The 17,332-nt window shown below is 44.5% G+C and overlaps 1 protein-coding gene across 4 annotated transcripts in view; it reads right to left on the reverse strand.

Moving 5' to 3' along the window:
• Nucleotides 1-47: 47 nt before the first annotated feature.
• Nedd4 (E3 ubiquitin-protein ligase Nedd4) overlaps nt 48-17,332 on the reverse strand; it is a 51,335-nt gene continuing 34,050 nt past the window's right edge. For all 4 annotated transcript variants that reach the window (XM_084594434.1, XM_084594437.1, XM_084594436.1 and 1 more), the window contains exons 16-21: nt 14,303-14,532; nt 13,952-14,073; nt 13,790-13,860; nt 11,461-12,029; nt 3,476-3,626; nt 48-3,377 (exon numbers count right to left, since the gene is read on the reverse strand). In XM_084594434.1, the coding sequence (XP_084450560.1) occupies nt 3,524-3,626; nt 11,461-12,029; nt 13,790-13,860; nt 13,952-14,073; nt 14,303-14,532 (1,095 nt within the window). In that variant the 3' untranslated portion in view covers nt 48-3,377; nt 3,476-3,523. The remainder of the gene's footprint in view (nt 3,378-3,475; nt 3,627-11,460; nt 12,030-13,789; nt 13,861-13,951; nt 14,074-14,302; nt 14,533-17,332) is intronic.

A 17,332-nucleotide genomic window follows, 5' to 3' on the forward strand; every position in this document is an offset into this window, starting at 1 on the left:
AACATGATTAGGACATGTGCGTGCTAGGACAGCAAGAAGTTGCAAAGAAAAAAAAATGTGTTCCTGAATTCCTAATAACAGCAGAAATCTAAGCATAACCAGAAATCTCACGCAAGCTTGGTAGCATTTTTAAAGAAGGGTGTTTCAGGCTACCAATCAGAGCAGCGTGCTGCTTTTCTAAACTTAAAAATTGAGCACAGCACTTCATTCAGCGCAGAAGTTTACTTTCCCTTATTCACAATGCAAATCTCCAGATCAATTTCAAGAGCCCAGGAAACGGTATGCAAAAACTCATGCCACAACTGATGCCACACTTGCTATACCTCCTGTGCTGCTACATGGACAACTTGCAGCATTTGAACAAAGAAGCAAGAAAAGCAAACTTTCTTTTTTTCAAGTGTGTGCATCTATCTAGTGTTAAGTCGTGCGCAGTGATATACAAGGCTCAATTCCAGCTTTTCTGCAAGAGGTAGGTAAAGGTCATCACCTGCAGCTGGGGCACAGGAAAGCGAAGAGAGAATTTCATACAAGCACATAAGCTATCAACTGGTTTCAAAAGCTAGTTTGTATGATGTCCATCCTAGTGCTTGACTCAACGTAACTCTTGAATGGTGCCTTGCTGCCTACGAGTGCACTATACACAATTCAATTCACAAGGTTTCAACCAAATTTCTTACTGTTAAACACGTTAACAGGTGTAAATTAAGTACTACCAGATCTTTGCAAGCAGTGAATTGGTTCTCAGTGCAAAAAAAAAAATCCTCCTTAATACTGAAATATGATGATAGTACTAACCTAGATCCCAGTTCATCAACAGCCTTGCTTTTACACTGGGTTTTCTTGCATAATGTCAAGCGGCTGGAGAGTCTGCATAATATATTGATGCACAGTAGCATATACATACACATAATATATAAACCAGTAATGAACTCATTCCTTTTAAGTAAAACTCTCCTACCAGGTTGCTGTATATTACACACAATTCAACTTAAACCCATGCGGCAAAGTTATCTTTCACTTGGACTGAAAAAACTCACAAGTCACTCTCTCCTAAAAACATGTCAGGCATCAAGTGGAACACAAGACACACTTTCAATTTCTTTCAGAGTCAACTAAAAATCTCCAGCGCAAGTGAACGTGACACAGTGACAAAACCCAAGCCACACAAGCGCTGCTTCTCACTACAAGTAGCAAGGTAGAAAGCATGTATGTATATATATATATAGACCTGTTTCTCTTCTTCAGTTGTACATAGATGGAGCTGCATGCCTCAATGATTTCAACAACTTTCATATATATATATATATATACATATATATATGTAAAAGTTAAAAAGTTTAAACAACCACTATGATGACTTAGTTCAAGGTTTTAGCCAACGAGAACTCTTGCGCTGCAATTTGTTCCATCTTATAGAGAGTTAAAGTGGCTCGCAATGAGTTGGAATGTTGTCTCAAGCACTTTAAGGAAACTATCCGAGAACACACCGGTGGATCAAAAACAGCACCACAGCTGCATACCCAAGTTTTAAAAGCTGATTCAATCACGGTTGAGTTTACTATATTTTGCCGAGATGCTAAGGCATAACAGAATGGCTCTTTAGAAAATGTGTAGAGGGTACATAGTTACTGGAGCTCGCAGCATATGAGCATTAACTAACAGGACCACCCAAGCATGTTGATTTGCCATTAAAATCTGCAGCCCCACAACAAGGGACAAAAGTTGTGCGTCTCTCGGAAATGCCGCCCTCTGTCTTATTTGCTACACCATAGCAAACAACTCTATCAGAGTTGGGAGTGTGCATGTGACAGCATGACTGTAGTGCAGGAAAGACACCACATACTGCGCGTTCTAGCAGCTTGAGAGGTTTCGGTTCTAACCTGCCGATCACTTTTCAACACTGCAGCAATAGCAGATTTTTAACGGCAATGGCAAAGGAGCTCTAGTGGTAATACTCCTGAACTTACGCCATATATGTTTCTTTAATTGGGAGATGCCACACAATTCATCAAGATCAGTTGTAAACACTATGCGATTTTGGTACTAAGTCACTGCTTTCAAACAGTTGGTCTCAAGCTGCAGGGGTTTGAGGCCTAGCCATTTGCTTTATTACTTGAAGCAACAACATTCTGATGCTTGAAATAGCATTCCAACACACTGCAGCCTTTCCCCTGGTGATGCCAGCAGGATAGACAATGCGCACACCACTAGCTCAAACTGTTCACAATCGCAGAAGCCTGTACACGGCGAGTGCAAATGACATCTACCACGTGGCCGCAATGAAAGCTAGTATTTCTTGAAAACATTACTTTAAAGTGCGTGTGTGCCAACACAAACAATGTTCAGCCCCAACATTCATCGTTAACAGTTTGCTCAAAACGTGCACTGCAGCATTTCATAGAAAGTACATCTCACGAAAAGGTTCTGAGGTCATGTGACTCTCCACTTTAAAATGGATGCCTGTCCTACTAACCTGTAGAAAAGCTAACGTGCATGCTGACAAATTTAGGCAGGTAAGCCCGCGCACTGGCACTTACTTTAAAAGCTTATGAGGTAATAACTCCTTGTTAACATGCAGGCTTTGCAAATATGAATTCACAGTCGGAAAAACGGAAAGCTTTCAGAGACATGTCTAGCACTTTTCATCTCTGCATTGGACACACACCAGCAGAACCCAAAGGGCTTGTCAGAGAAATGACTAGTTACATCTTCTGAAGTCATAGTCAACACACAGTTCAATGCCTCTTACTCTAAGTTCAATGACACCAAGAAAATACTCGATGTGCCTCTCGATTGCCTGCCTGAGAGTTAAAAAAAAAAAAGTGCTGGCCTCCTACACTCTGCCATTTGTCAGCTCCACGGCATTTCACTTAAAAAAAAAAAAGACCTTTGTACAATCGGTTAGCAGCAATGGTAAAGCCATAAACATGGTCAACCAGGCAGGAACGCTTTGCTCAAGACTGCAGTTTCACTGACGGCACCTTCCACATGCACCATCTACAACCACGATGTAAAAAAAAAAGTTGCGCTTCGAGGAGGCTGGGTTACACAGAAGCTAACATAAAGACCCTCAACCACAATGACAAACCAAAAAGCGTTAGCCCCAAACCCAGATGAAAGCTTGGGAGATTCTACTGCGTGCCCACAAAGGCACAAAGCAGCAGAACATCCCATCAGGCTAATAACGGCTGAACAGGTTGGTCAGAAGAGAAGAAGCAGATGCTGTGGCCCCAACTGGCTGGATGAGCAGCAGAAAGGCACTTGTTGCATGTGGGTGACTAAAAGTTGTTCCTGTGCTGGCACGCATAATCTTCTTCAAGAAATGGCATACAAGACTGTTCAGACCCTGTGGCCATGCATGCAAAAAGCTCGTGTCCCTGCAATACGAAAGAGCAGTGGAAATCAGCCATTTGGTTCCGATCTCAAAACGCACACATAAGTAGTAGTCTGCTGTGCCGGCAGAAAAAGCACATGCCTGTGAGGCGCGATGCAGAAGCTCCCAATATGGCGGCAGCTTGGAATGCTAGTCGACCCCGCCGAAGGATTCGGATCCTTCGATCGCCTGCACCAGTTTCTCCCGGAGATCTTGGTAGCTCTCGTACATGGGCAGATCTAACCGGTTGAAGCTGCAGAGGTTTCGAGAATGTGCCACAGTGAATGGTAGTCGAACCATATGCAAGAATACATTAAGAACAAGGATAAATAGTGCGGATTTCACCATACAGGCCTTCTGCAGAAGAGCAAAATCGACATTACAATAACCTAGTGCTGCACAAGGAACAATTCCCTCTCAACATCTCCAAGTACGCAGACAATGTCACAAAGCTTGGCTTGCTACAGCACTTGGCAAGCTTGTACCATTCTCCAAAGCAAGCAGCACTTTTTCCACTGCACTGGATTTCATTCTCCTGAATGTCACACTGACCATCAGTAGCTCTGATAAATTTGAGGGGGGAAAAAATAATCAAAGGCTTAACTCCACTTAAGACATGTGAAAAGCACTGTTTGGCATGGTTTGGCAAAGTGTTAAACATCTTTACACAGTTGGTCTGACTTTTGGGGAAACAAAAGGTGCAGTATCTGTCTCACTTCTCGGAGAATGCTTACACTTACAATTAACGATATACAATGGCAGATATGTGTGTTGGAAGTTTGAATCCCCATCGCAAACTATCCTCCAGCTTGACTAGTAGAGGGGATTTTAAATGGGAAGTTAAATGGTATGCCATGGACAAAGAACGGTCACATCACAATTTTGATATGAAATCATGTTATATTTTTGCTGCTACTTTCTATCCACACTTTCAATCCACACTTCCTGCTCAAATCACTCATGAGGCCAGTAAGGCTTTCGCCTTAAAGTGTTTTACACCTCTGAGCTATTTCATAAACAAGTCAGAATAGGGGAGATGAGAGGCGTTCGAACAAGCGTGAAAGGAGCCCTCGTCTATGAAACCAAGGAAAGAATAAAAATATTGCTATTTCATTTATTTGTCTATTTTTTGCTGCTAAACAAGGAAAGTAATTTGTTGTTATTATAATACACTTGCACCTGGGCATATCAAACCCAAGCAAATTGCAAAATACTTCGATACGGTGATAATTTAATATACAGAAATTTCAATATTTAAGCGCTAACCACATGAGGCGACAATTCACGGTGACATGCCGTCGCACAATGGACTGAAGGCCGCCAAAGCATTACCGCTTGTCGCTGTCGCTCGGTTTCTGGGTTTTTAGAAAATTTCGCATGTCGCCCGAAAGCAGCTCACGAGGCAGCCAATCGCAGAAGGCTTTGGGGTGCTCAACTTCCGTTCTGGCTTTTTTTTTTTATTATTGCGTGTGAAGTTTGTTTTCCTAGTCCGGTTTGGATGAAGAACCTGGTGCCTGCACGCATTCTCTATGTCTGATCCGTGTATATATGAGTGCATCGAGATAATTCAGTAAAAGCTTGCAAGGGTAATAAAAGAAAAAAAAAAAAAGGTTAGCGTGGCTAGATATTGTTAATTTCTGAAATGAGCAGGAGAAAGTCACTGCTTGCAATGCAAGTCGGCATCGCAGTGTATACGCACCGCTGCGCTGTGACCCTTTAAAATACGATGTGTTACAAGAAATTTCATCAGTGTTTTATCGTAATTCATGCTGTTTAGTGTTAGAAACGGGATATAGCGTGATTGCACTCCCCTTGACTAAATGACGAGGCAGCGGTAACAGAGCAACGCTGAAAACGCGCCTATCTGTCGCTGAGCCCCGTCGCTCCGTGCGGTATGCACCAGCGACAACAACAGGCATTGGCGGCAGCGTCGCCGCTAGGGGTTGCCGCCTCATGCGGTTACTGCTTTAAGCTTATCCAAACAAAAAAAAAACATTGCGGGGTTTAAGCATGGCTTGAAACTAGTGAGCGAAAGCTGCGAGTTTTGCAAGGATAGCTTGTTTAACACCCACTTTTCAATCCACGTTTTTTTTTAAATAATTTTTATTTAAATTAGATTTAGCGGAAAGAGAGGAGCCTTATACTTTTGAGTGGACACCGCGGAATTGCAGACACCTACTACACCTAACCAGGTCAAAATCATGTTTTAATATTTTCTTCTTGTATACTGTACATCGGTCTATGTCATTGACCTTCAAGATTGTTCAAGGTGAAAACCCCCATGACACTGATGCTTCTAAATTACATTTTGGGGATAGGAAGGAGCCTTATACTATTTGATGGACACCACTGAATTGTGGACATGTACACCTAACCAGGTCAAGATCATGTTTTCATATTTTTATTGTATATTGTATGTTGGTTTATAAGACAGGAGAGGCACAGTACCTGTCCTTTGACCTTCAAGGTTGTTCAAGGTGACATTCCACAACCCGTTTAAGTTAGGTTTTGGCGAAAGGAAGGCACAGTATACATTTGTGTGCACACCATGAAATTGTAGACACCCACACTTCATTAGGTCAAGGTCATTCAAAGGGCAAATTTAGTGTCACGGGAAGACCTGCCCTACCTAACATAGTGAAGGTTTCACTTCCATTGTAAATTGGTTTATAAGGAAGGAAAGGTGCAGTCTCTGTCAAGGTCACTTGAAGGTGAAAACTGTGCATACCCAATGGCTCCAACTACCTGGCGTAGTAAAGCTTTCGCTTCAAAAACACTGCATTCAAGCTCGAACTACCTGGCGTGGTGAAGCTTTCATTTCAAAAGCACTGCATTCACGCTAGCGACACGCTTTTAGCAGAGATGCAGTGGCAACGCACCGCTCAATAGGCAACCTGCAATGAAGTTTGCTGAGACATGTGGTGACACCTGGCGGCCGACGGGAGCTAATACTGAGGCGGCGCAGAAGCTGACGCCGCGTATGTTGCGGCCGCTGTGTTCCTTCTGCGTTCCCGTTTTGTTATCCCAGTGAGTGTGATTTACTCATTTAGTGACTTCAGGGGTCTCGTGCGAGACTTCAACTACTACGGATGTGAACAAGAATAAAAATAAGCGCAGAGGCGGCGAGAAAGACAGCCACAATCGCGAAGGAAATCCAAGCGTACCGCTTGCTGGGAGAACCTGGAGAGATTGACGAGAGAAGGGTATAGTGGCTGTGAGAGAGTAATGTAACTGAAATTCGTTTTGTTATGGGGGCAATGGCGTACAGACGCCAAGGAGCTAAAATGAGACGATTGCCCATTGAGCGGAAGAAACGCTATAACTTCTGACTCGGGAGTCGCACGCTGGTTGGGGCACTCTCCTCAATACGCGCTCCGCGCTGTAAAATCTGGCGTGTACTAGTATATGCTGAGCAGTATCGAGTGGCATTGTCATTTTAAAGGACGTAACGTCCAGAAAAGCAACAAAGTCGCGCAGCCGCAGCATCGAATTCCAGCCGTGTTTCATCGGAGGCGAAATTTGAAAAATATATACTATATGCTCGTGGATCTGTGAACCGGATTTCTAATGCGGTGTCAGTTAGGAACCTCAAAGCAAAAATATGTTCAAAACTTCCAATCACAGATTTGGATATTTATCTGTAAAATAGTTCTTAAGGTGCTCAAAAAGTTGAAGTGGCGGAGTGTGGAGGCCCGTGATACTGTGTACGCGGAGCATGGAACTTCATTCTATCGTTCCGCGCCAAACATTTCTTGCACCGACTGCTCAAGCTGCTGAAGAGTTTCTTGTCCCAGACGATAGACCTTCCATCATTAGAAGCAACAGTAAAAAATCCTAACTCTAACGACCTCATTTACGGAAGCTTTGCCGTTGAGTACCAGCATTTCCCGCCGGCTTTCCCCAAGCTTGTGGTACAGAGGTATAAAATGCATGCCAGTTGTTGTTGTCGTTAAGAACTTTATTTTTCCACTGAAGTAGGAGGCCCCCTACTCCCCGCCCCCGACACGCATGCCTATGGGACGGAGGCCGGGGCCTCCGTGACCAAATGCCAGTTTTTGTTGATGACGCACGCTATAACCGCACAGTGCTTGCAATCGCCACGACATCCGTAGCGGGTGCAGCAGCATGCCTCCTGTAACCTCCGCGGCACTGTCTAAAGGTGCACCACGAACAAACGTGTTCGTCATGGTATTAAACTGTAAAGCGCAACCGCGAGAAAATTGTTATGCTGCTGTAATCAAACAGCAAGAACAACAAAAAAAAGAAGAAACGGCGATCAATCTCTTCTCAGGTTCTTTCTGCACTTTCAAGGTTTTCATTCCTTTATTCATTTCTTAATTCATCATCACATATCCGACTGATGCCTTAAGGAAATGAATTTCATTACAAAAAAAAAAAAAAAAAAAAACATCGTCTACTCAGGCGAAATTCAAAGTTGTGTGCGCGGGTGTTCCGTCGCGAGCGGCACGCACTTCGACACCATTCACGTTCTAAACTTGGCCATTCTCAAACAGGCGGTGTCCTTTTGCCAGTATTGGTCTTCGGAAGTAGCTCTGAAGACATTCAAGTACCTTAAAACCGCAGAAAATGAGAGCCGAGATGCTTCCCGCCCTACAACAGCGAACGAAACCCGACCGCGCCGGCCGCCTCAGATTAGACGGCGCCGCCGTTGGCGGCGCTGAACGCAGCACTCCACTAGCGCCGCCTGGCCACTGCAGGTTGCCTATAGGTGTTGCTAGGCCTAATATGTTCTCATTAAAGCAACAATGAACGATGCTTTGAAACTAGTAGCTCCTGTCAATCATTGTATGTTTAATACAGTTGCCAGTGCATTATAAGCAGAATAATTACTCATTAAAGCTAGGATAAAGTTGGCTGCCGCGACCATTTCAACAGAGAAGCATGTGAGGGCTGCAGTGAGGCTTAGATTCGCTTCACCGCATGACAGCAATGTGGCATGAAAATTGGGTACCAGTCAGTGGCTTAAGGCCACCCTCACGCACATCCCATGTTCACAGGTCACGTGGTTTCACGGCACATGTACTACAAGCAGGTGTTTCAAGGGCATTCAGCTGACCTGTCTGCATGTGTAGAGTGATGATAGCAGTGAAATTCACTACACAGTCTCCCTTTCCCCCACCTGGCATTTAGACTCCTCCCTAATTTTAATGCCATGGGAAATCACAGCAGACTGTCATTAGAAGAAGTCTTGCAGCAGCATGGTGCACTGCTCGATAAACAGAACGATCCGCGAAACAGGAGTATGATATAGTATTGCATGACTTATCCTATGTTTTTCCACGAAATGTTGAAGGAGGGTAATCTTTGCATTCTATGTATCTGATAATCTGAAATATCTGGGTTTTATGTATCCAAGCTTGACTATAAATATAAGAATAGTGACTAATGTGGGAAACAGTTTTTACCAAGTAAAAGAAAAGACATAATGCTGCCTGCGGTAACCAAGTCCACATCCTCATGTTATGTGTGGTGCTCTGCCAACCTAGGTATGTCAGCGGCTGTTTTCGCTTTTATTAATGGAAAGTGTGTGTGTATCCATTTAAACATTCCTTAACCTTCAGAGCACTCCTCAAAGGGAACAACAGCAGCAGAAGTGATGTATCCCTTTCTTACAACTGTTCCATGTCATCAGTGCCAAGTAGAACCAATTATGTTGTCTTCACAACAGCAATAAAAGACTAGAGAAGGCTCAGAGACATTAGACGCTAAAAGAGAACTTCACTAATCCAAACAAATGTCTTTAAGCAGATCAGATGTGGCCAACAAGGCCTGCATCGTCGTTTAATTTGTTGTAAGCTAAGAAAAAATGGTCTTGCTGCCTAGCAGGAGTCTCAATTTCTGCTTTGCAGATCATCATCATCATCAGCAGCCTGACTATACCCACTGCAGGGTGAAGGCCTCTCCCATATTCCTCCAATTAACCCAGTCCTGTGCTAACTCCATCCCCTCGACCCCTGCAAATTTATTAACCTCATCCGCCCATCTAACTTTCTGCCACCCCCTGCTACGCTTTTCCTTCCCTTGGAATCCAGTTTGTTGCCCTAAATGACTATCGGTTAGGCTAATGAACTGGATTGCAGATGAGATGGCTTAACACTGCAGCCAAAAAAATTGTGATGGACACTTAAGCTCTGCATTTAAGAGTATGACACAATAGTGTTTAAGGTTCCCGTTCCCACCTATGGCTCTCCTTGCGGTTCTTTGTTCACATACGTGCAGTACGGTCTACTGTTAAAGGGAACGTGGGATCGTGTGGCCTGAAAAGATTGCAAAGCGCCGCTGCCGGTAACTAGCGACAACTGGCAATGGCATGTGCATGCTCAGGAAGAGCAGCCAGCCGTGCTTACTATGCGTGACCCTCGTGGGATCATTTGTCGCTCGGCTTCTTGGCAGCGCTTTATAAAGCCTGGCGGCCAAGTGGTCTCATGTGCCCTTTAACAGTGGACCGTACTGTACATGTAGCCTCTGCTCTCTTAATTAGTATTATTCGTACGCAGTCCTTAGCTACCGCATTGTCCAGCTAGTGGAAGTAGATGACCTCCTAACAGAGACATAAAGTCTTACTTTAACCATGCCGCACGAACGTTTCTTCATGGCCTACTTGTAGCACGCCCAACTGGGCATCATAGCACCCTGTTAGGTTGATTCTTATCCCACTATCCCAACTCAAGTGAGCATCCTATATTGGCAACTCCTCCCAACTTCATGATGTCATTAGGGCCCACAACACATGAAAGAATCAGTACTTGGCCATGTCATCTGCCAGAGCCATGCCTGCCAAAAATGCCAGATTTTGTGCTCAATGAGGCCTTTAATGCTGTCATGGCAAAATGCATCGCCAACAATGGAAGTGTTAAAGATACTGAGATAAGTAAAGGAACTTGAATTTCATAGAGATGAGCTCCAATGTTTTACAGTCTAACCTTAATATAACAAACATGGATATCTCAGATTATTAGCTATATTGAGCTCCCTGTAAATATAATGAACAAATAGATGCAATATTCACTTTATATTCTGTACACCGCTAGGCGTGAAGCAGATATACTGAACTTCCTAAGCAGCACTGACTCAGATGATAGGTGACAGGCAACAAAAGTGGTGGTGCGGCAAGTGTCCACTTCGAGGTTCGTGCTTTTTATTGTGTCATCTCGTACTCTTTAATAACCCCTCGGAAGATACAGCAGCAAGGTGGGTTGGAAGCCAGATGGTCATCATGTGTTCACACCCATCAACAGCATCCAGAGAGCATTGGCATTGCATGCGAACTATTGTGGCTTTACAGCTTGCGCTCTGATATGCCGTTTTCCACCTGACATGGCTGCGATGCGAAGTCACACTAACTAATGCTTGACCTTCCGCAACTGCATGCCAAGGTTGCTTTGCGGAGAAGCCAACCAAACTGGTACTTAGATTTATTTTTTTTTGTGGCCTGCAGAATCCCTGAAGAAGCCTCCTCATTCCTTTAGTAAGGGTTGACTGAGTTGCCGTCTCGTCAACATTTACATTTTACTACTCTTGCAGGCATTTCTGACAAAATTTCAGCAGCACTACAAATTTTGGCTATGTCAGAATGTTTTATTATTTTTACGCATTGACTACAATGAGATCTGACTATACTGTCACGAGTTTTTATTGTTCTTGCATTTGCTCAACGGCAGAGTAACATATTCAATTTGTATATGGTAAAAAGAGAAGAAAGGCCTATGTCCTTTAATGACAGATCATAGATGTGCAACAATCTGCAAAGTAATCGACTCGCTCCTCCCACACACTTCCATGTTTTGAACCATGATTCACTGCATGTGGCTGCCACTTGGCAACGCACTCCTTGTGTCGAGACTGACTCAAGCAAGCATCTCCTGACAGACAACACACTCCTGGCATCTTGGCTCACTGAATCAAGAGTGCACTCTCATGTGGTGCCGTAACATGGTGCACACGACAGTGCACATCGAGCTGCACCCCCTCCTTTCACCGAACTACAAAGCTGCACAGTTAAACATTTTGAAAATTACATGAAAATCTTAGGCTCACAGTGCCTGAGAAAAGCAAGAGGCCCTCACCATGTGTGGGAGCGGGGCAAGTTGCTGGGCGAGCCCCATCGCTCCAGCGTGAATGGCTGTGGCCCGTTGCTGCCGTGGAGCTCGGCAAAGCCATTCATTGGAACCCTTGATGTCCCCGTCACAAACTGAAGCAGACGTGACCTCATCTCGTTGCTGAACGAGAGCACCAGCCGCCAGAACCACTGGACCACCACATGGTTGGCATGGTAGCCGCCCTTGTAAACAGTGTGGCGCCGCCAGTCACGCACATCGATCTGCCCAATGCCACACATGAGCAGCTCCAGCTCATGCTCGTCGAAGACACGCAGCAATGCCAGGGGCACCAATTCGTTGAGGCCCTCGAGGAAGGCATTCATCTGGGGCCGCACTCGCGATGCGAAGCGCCACTGGATCACCAGGTCCACATAGCGCGCTTTGTTCTCCTGGGTGACGGCCACATCCGCACCACCAGGTATGAGCTCGCGCTGCTGCATTTGCCCAAATAGGTCCTCGTCCACCGAGAACCGGAGGTCCAGCTCAGCGGGGTCGTTCTCCATGATCCAGCGCAACGAGTTGTAGTACTCTGTGTCCTGCACAACACCAGCTCTGCTGTTGCTAGGCGAGAACCTAACATCAATTCCACAAACAGGTAAAAATGAAGCAAGACAAACAAACTTTACGTCTAAGCCATTCTAGTGAACTACACTAAAAGCTTCTACATGCCCAAATCCCTGGAAAGCATTTTGGGACAGGGCAACAGAAATAGCAGTCCCAAATACATGCCGATCAAAATATGCAGAAATAGATACAATAGACAAATGAAGTGTAGGTGAAACAGTCAAATCCAAATGATACAAAAACGTTGCAAATGGCAGCTCCTGAGCAACAATATATTTGACTATAAATCCTGACAAGCTACGAGCGCTAACTAAAAAGTGTCAATGAACTGCCCTAATATTCATTCACCATAAGTATTCTTCCAAGTTAAATCTCGTTATAAGAGACACTGTTACAAGAGACACTCGGTTAGAAGAGACATTTAAAAATGGTTTGATTGGTTTCCCTATGTCTGCCATGTTAACAACATTGGATACAAGAGACATTCGGTTACTAAAGACAACTTTTTCAGGTCCCTGTATTTAGATCTTCACTATTTAGAAGAGACACAACCCAGGTGCGCTCATGCAATGCAGCTGAAGCATACCAACTCATACATGATGCACTTCAGATTCCCTCAGCTAAATTCTGTTCCATATCAGCATCATTTTTGTTGTATATGTCAGGAACTGAGAAGGAGTGCTTCTCCATCATTGGAAGATCAAAACGACCCTGTTGTCTTAGCCACCGGCATCACATTACTGTCATCTACGAAACTATCAAAATGCATGAATGACATCCAGCATTTTTAACTCCTCGCTGTTAAAATTTGATCACAATATGAAAGCTCAGAATCCTGATGTCTCTTTATGGACACTGCTTCTTGCAGCACCAAAGTTCTCGTGCTCAAAGCCACCAAAGTTATTTTTTCCCTCCAAACTCCACACCCTACCTTCAACCAATAGACAAAGCACTCTGTCAAGTTGCTGTACAAAATAAGGTTGGTAGAACGCCTGTTGCTCGACAAACAGCAAGACTGTAGAATAGTAATTGATGCGAGGTTTGCTGTTCAGGTGTCTGGAATGGCCCGAGAAGTGAAGCTGTGAAAAAAATGTTTCAGACGAGCAGGCTTTAAATGTGGTGACATAATGTAAGAGGGCCCATATATGGATACTGTAGAAAGCTTCCTTGAAGATAAAGCATGGGCGAGCATCCAAGAGACTGCTAAGGTACCATAACGTTTTAAGGAATTCGTATCTGCAGACGTGGACTGTGTGCTCCGGAAGAGCATTCAGATTGTGCAATTCTCGCGCAAGTAAATGGCACATGTGCCTACCATAGAGGTTGCCTACAAGGACATTTTAGGGGAAAAGTGTCAGCATCTGAGGGTGACGAGCATGTAAGGGTGATTCAAAGGTATTACAGCAACAGGAAGGCTTGCAAAGTGAAGTGCTTTACCTCCAGAATTTGGGAAGGAATACACTCTGCACTCACAAAAATACATACTAGTATGAATAACTTCTTTAAACTTTCCTGAACAATTTCCTGTTAATACATGTGAATGCATTTATATGCTGATGTGCAGTAAACTGATCAACACAGTGCTTTTATAATTTTTGGTTACAAGAGACCCTGCTTACAAGAGACATCTTTTTCGGGTCCCTTGAGTGTCTCTTGTAACGAGGTTTTACTTATTCATTTGATCCATGACAGCATTTGAGAGCATTAAGCAAGCATAAAGGTGTAAACTCACCACAGACTCCATATCTTTGATAGTGATTGGCTTCCCAAGCATCATCTTGTAAAATGGCCGAATGAAAAACGCTGCAAGGCAAAAGAATCTAAAGTGGGAGTAGCTGCCTCCAGGTACAGCATTTTCTCTTAAAACTGTGATTACAACTGCACTGACACTTACCGTCAAGAAGTTTTCCGTGATAAACTGCCATGCCAGCTACTCTCCCGATGAACTTGAAATAGGAAAGATGATCTTCATTGCACATTCCAGAGCATGGGTTTATCTGAAGTGTGTAGTTATCCCTGAAATACAATAACCGCAGTTGATTTGCCTGTGAGGCTTCTTTGCTAAAAACTACCCACAAATAAGCTTTAGGTCTTCATCTCCACATAATGTGGCTAGAAAAAATGTGAAGGCTAAGGCATGCATGATTAATAGGTGATTTGAGAGAGAGAGAGGTTCCGCAGCACAGTTTGAGAGCCTTTGCGGTTAAGGACAAGGTATTTGAAGGCACTGGAAAAAAATACTCACGCCGCGGAGTACTCAAAGAGGCCATAGTAAGGGTTGAACATCTCCCGAGACAGTAGGTAAAAGAACTCTCGTGAGGCACCACCGTAGTCCAGAACTTCTTCACCGTCAAACTCCACCCAAAGCTTGGACCTCAGACGATCGACGCAGGTGACATTGCTCAGGATACGATACGAATCTTCCAGAATCCGAGCCCGTGACACCTTGAGTTCAAATTTGTTGGGAATGTTTCCCTGCAAGCAAGGAAAAGACAATGCACGGTGAAGCTGTGAGCTCGAAACTTAGAGGCAAGAGCCTGTGCAGCTGTATCCTGTAATGATTTCTATCCTGATTACATGCTCCAACCCTATGCTACTGGTCAGCCTCGACTATGATACCACAGCCCGTGAGCGACGCTGCTTGCAACCTGCCGGCTGTAAATAAATACTTAGGAGCTATCGAGGATAAGGATGAAAAAAATTAAGAGGGAAGTAAATTCAAATTACGTGTAAAGTTATGAAACATGGACGCCAAGGTTTCATAGCACGTGTCTGCCCAACCAAACCAGTAGGCAAAACACCAGAAACAACTTTGAACAAAGAGACATCGCGCATGCATAATTCATTCCAACTAGGCCTAGCTGACAAGTTGACAACCGCAGAGAATGCGATACAAAAGTTTACTAAGAAAATAAATATCCACAACAAAGTAGCTCTGCCGCCAAAGATGCTCAACATTTTCACACAGTTTGCCAGCGTCTCTTATACATACCCTGGTCCTGCACTCAATCCGAAGCTCATAAAATAAGTAAATTTCTGCCGGGCCACTTTTACACCTTATTATCAGGCAAGCAATAACAGATGGCTCTGCACTGGCATTTTAAACCACCCCAATGCCCTAAGTATGTTGAAATCTCAGTATACAAGAGTTACTACACTATGACTAAACCATCAAAAATAAATGGCTGTTGTGGTTGCACAGCAGATTCACAAGCTTAGGCTTAGCCACTACAGTAGATACAGTCGAACCCGGATATATCGAACTCGAAGGGGATCGCGAAATAATTCGATATACAGAAATCGGCTTGTGACGGCACTTACGATGCAAAAAAACGATACCATATTTGTCGCATAATCAACCCACTCGCATAATGAACCCACCCTCCACTTTTGCACCCAAGAATTTGAAAAAAAAAAGAAATGCGTTAAGGTTAGCTCGCTCACATGCAAGCGACGAGCGGCAGCGACAGAGCGAAAATTTTCAAACTTATTGGAACTGCGTCCCTCTCGCCGCTCTAGCCACCGCGGCAGCTCAAAACAAGGTTTCTGTGTTGCATGTCGATGGCGCGCGTCACTCCGTTTCGGTCGTCTCATCCGCAGCTCACTGGCAGCGCGCCAAGATGCTGCGCAGTGATAACGTCAGGGCGCGTTTATCTTTTTATAGCTCCTGCGGTGGCGGGGAGCGAACTTGGCAGAGTGCCCGTGATGGCTTGATTGCACAAGCCTGATTCGATTTATCACGCCGCGCTTGGGGCGGGCGTCATGATCGCAGCAGCTGACCGCGTGCTTTCGCTGATTCATACATGCAAGGATAAACGATAAAAATAAAATAAAATAAACAATCCGCAAAAAAAAAAAAAAAAAAAATCCCTGCCGCTTTTTAACGTCCGCAGCCGCCATATCTTACGCTACGCCGCGCGTACAGCCCAAACGATAGGAAAAGATGACTCTCGCAAAAAAAAAAAAAAGAAAGAAAAAAAGAAACAGAGAGGTGGCGCTTCTTAACATCTGCAGACGCCATAGCCACGTCCGCCGCCGCGCCGCCGCACGTAGAGGGTTCGCAGCACACGCTGGAGAAAGCGTCCGACGGCTGTCTGAAAACGGGCTGAGCTGGCTTGGGGCATGCGTTGCGCGTGCTGAAGGAGAGATATAGCTCAGCAAAAGAATGGGCACACCCACGCACATGGCTTGCAAACGTCATATGTTGGCGCGCGGGAAACGACAACTGCAGATGCGCACGCCTTTGGGGAATGGGCGCGGCGCTGCCCAGACCAGCCGTCGCCGAACTGTCCCCTCTCATTCCTTCCGCGCGTGGCTTGAAAACGTCAGGCGGCAAACGGCCAAGGGTAATGCGACCGTCTTTGGGGAAGGCACGCTTTCCAGTGCGTGGTGCGGAGTTCGATATATCGAACGACCGGTGAAATTGAGTTCGATATATGACGCGGCTTTCCTATACTTTTACATGGGATTTTCAAGGGGATATTTCGTGAGTTCGATATAACCAAAATTCGATATATCCTGGTTCGATATAACCGGGTTCGACTGTATGCGGTACTCATTGAGAAAACTTCATGCTTTCGTTCAATGTTACTGAGGAAGTTGGCGTTCGGCTGCTGTCTGCAGAATCGCCACCGGGGCGGGTACTGTGTTCCGTGACAACTTCGCAGCTACTAGTAACTCATTTTACTACTAGTGGTTCATACAGCAGCATCAACCATTGCAACTGGGCCCATATTGTTATGTACGTAAACGCATGTGATTCATTTACCATATGCAGAATTTCTTCTAAAACCTGAAAGAGAATTTCAAAAGAAGTGGCACATTTTGCAAAAAAAGAATAAAATAAAAGTTGGAGTACTGCTGGTGGCCACCATGCACTAGACAGGACTGCCAGAAAAAGTCCCAAACGCGAGTTTTCCTTTGTTGTCATTGTGGCTGTCTTTGTTAAATAGATTTTAATACGTCCCAGAATAAACCATAATACAAGAACATGAGCACTTGTACCGCAGGCTCAAATTAGACTGTACTTCCCCTGTCAAAGAATAGCTAGGAGCAGTACGCCGACTTCAATGTGAGTAGAAAATGAGAACTTACGTTACCCAAGCATGCTTAAATTCTAAGAGCAATAACTGCAAGGAATGTGAGAAACCGATATAGCTAAACCCGAATATATCGAACTTGAAGGGGATCGCGAAAAGTTTGTACCGTATTTACTCGCATAATGATCGCACTCGCGTAATAATCGCACCCTGAATTTTTAGGTCAAAATTCCATT

The sequence above is a fragment of the Amblyomma maculatum genome, chromosome 2 (genome assembly GCF_055883805.1).
Source record: "Amblyomma maculatum isolate TAMU_Amacu chromosome 2, ASM5588380v1, whole genome shotgun sequence".
Taxonomy (NCBI): Eukaryota; Metazoa; Arthropoda; class Arachnida; order Ixodida; family Ixodidae; genus Amblyomma; species Amblyomma maculatum.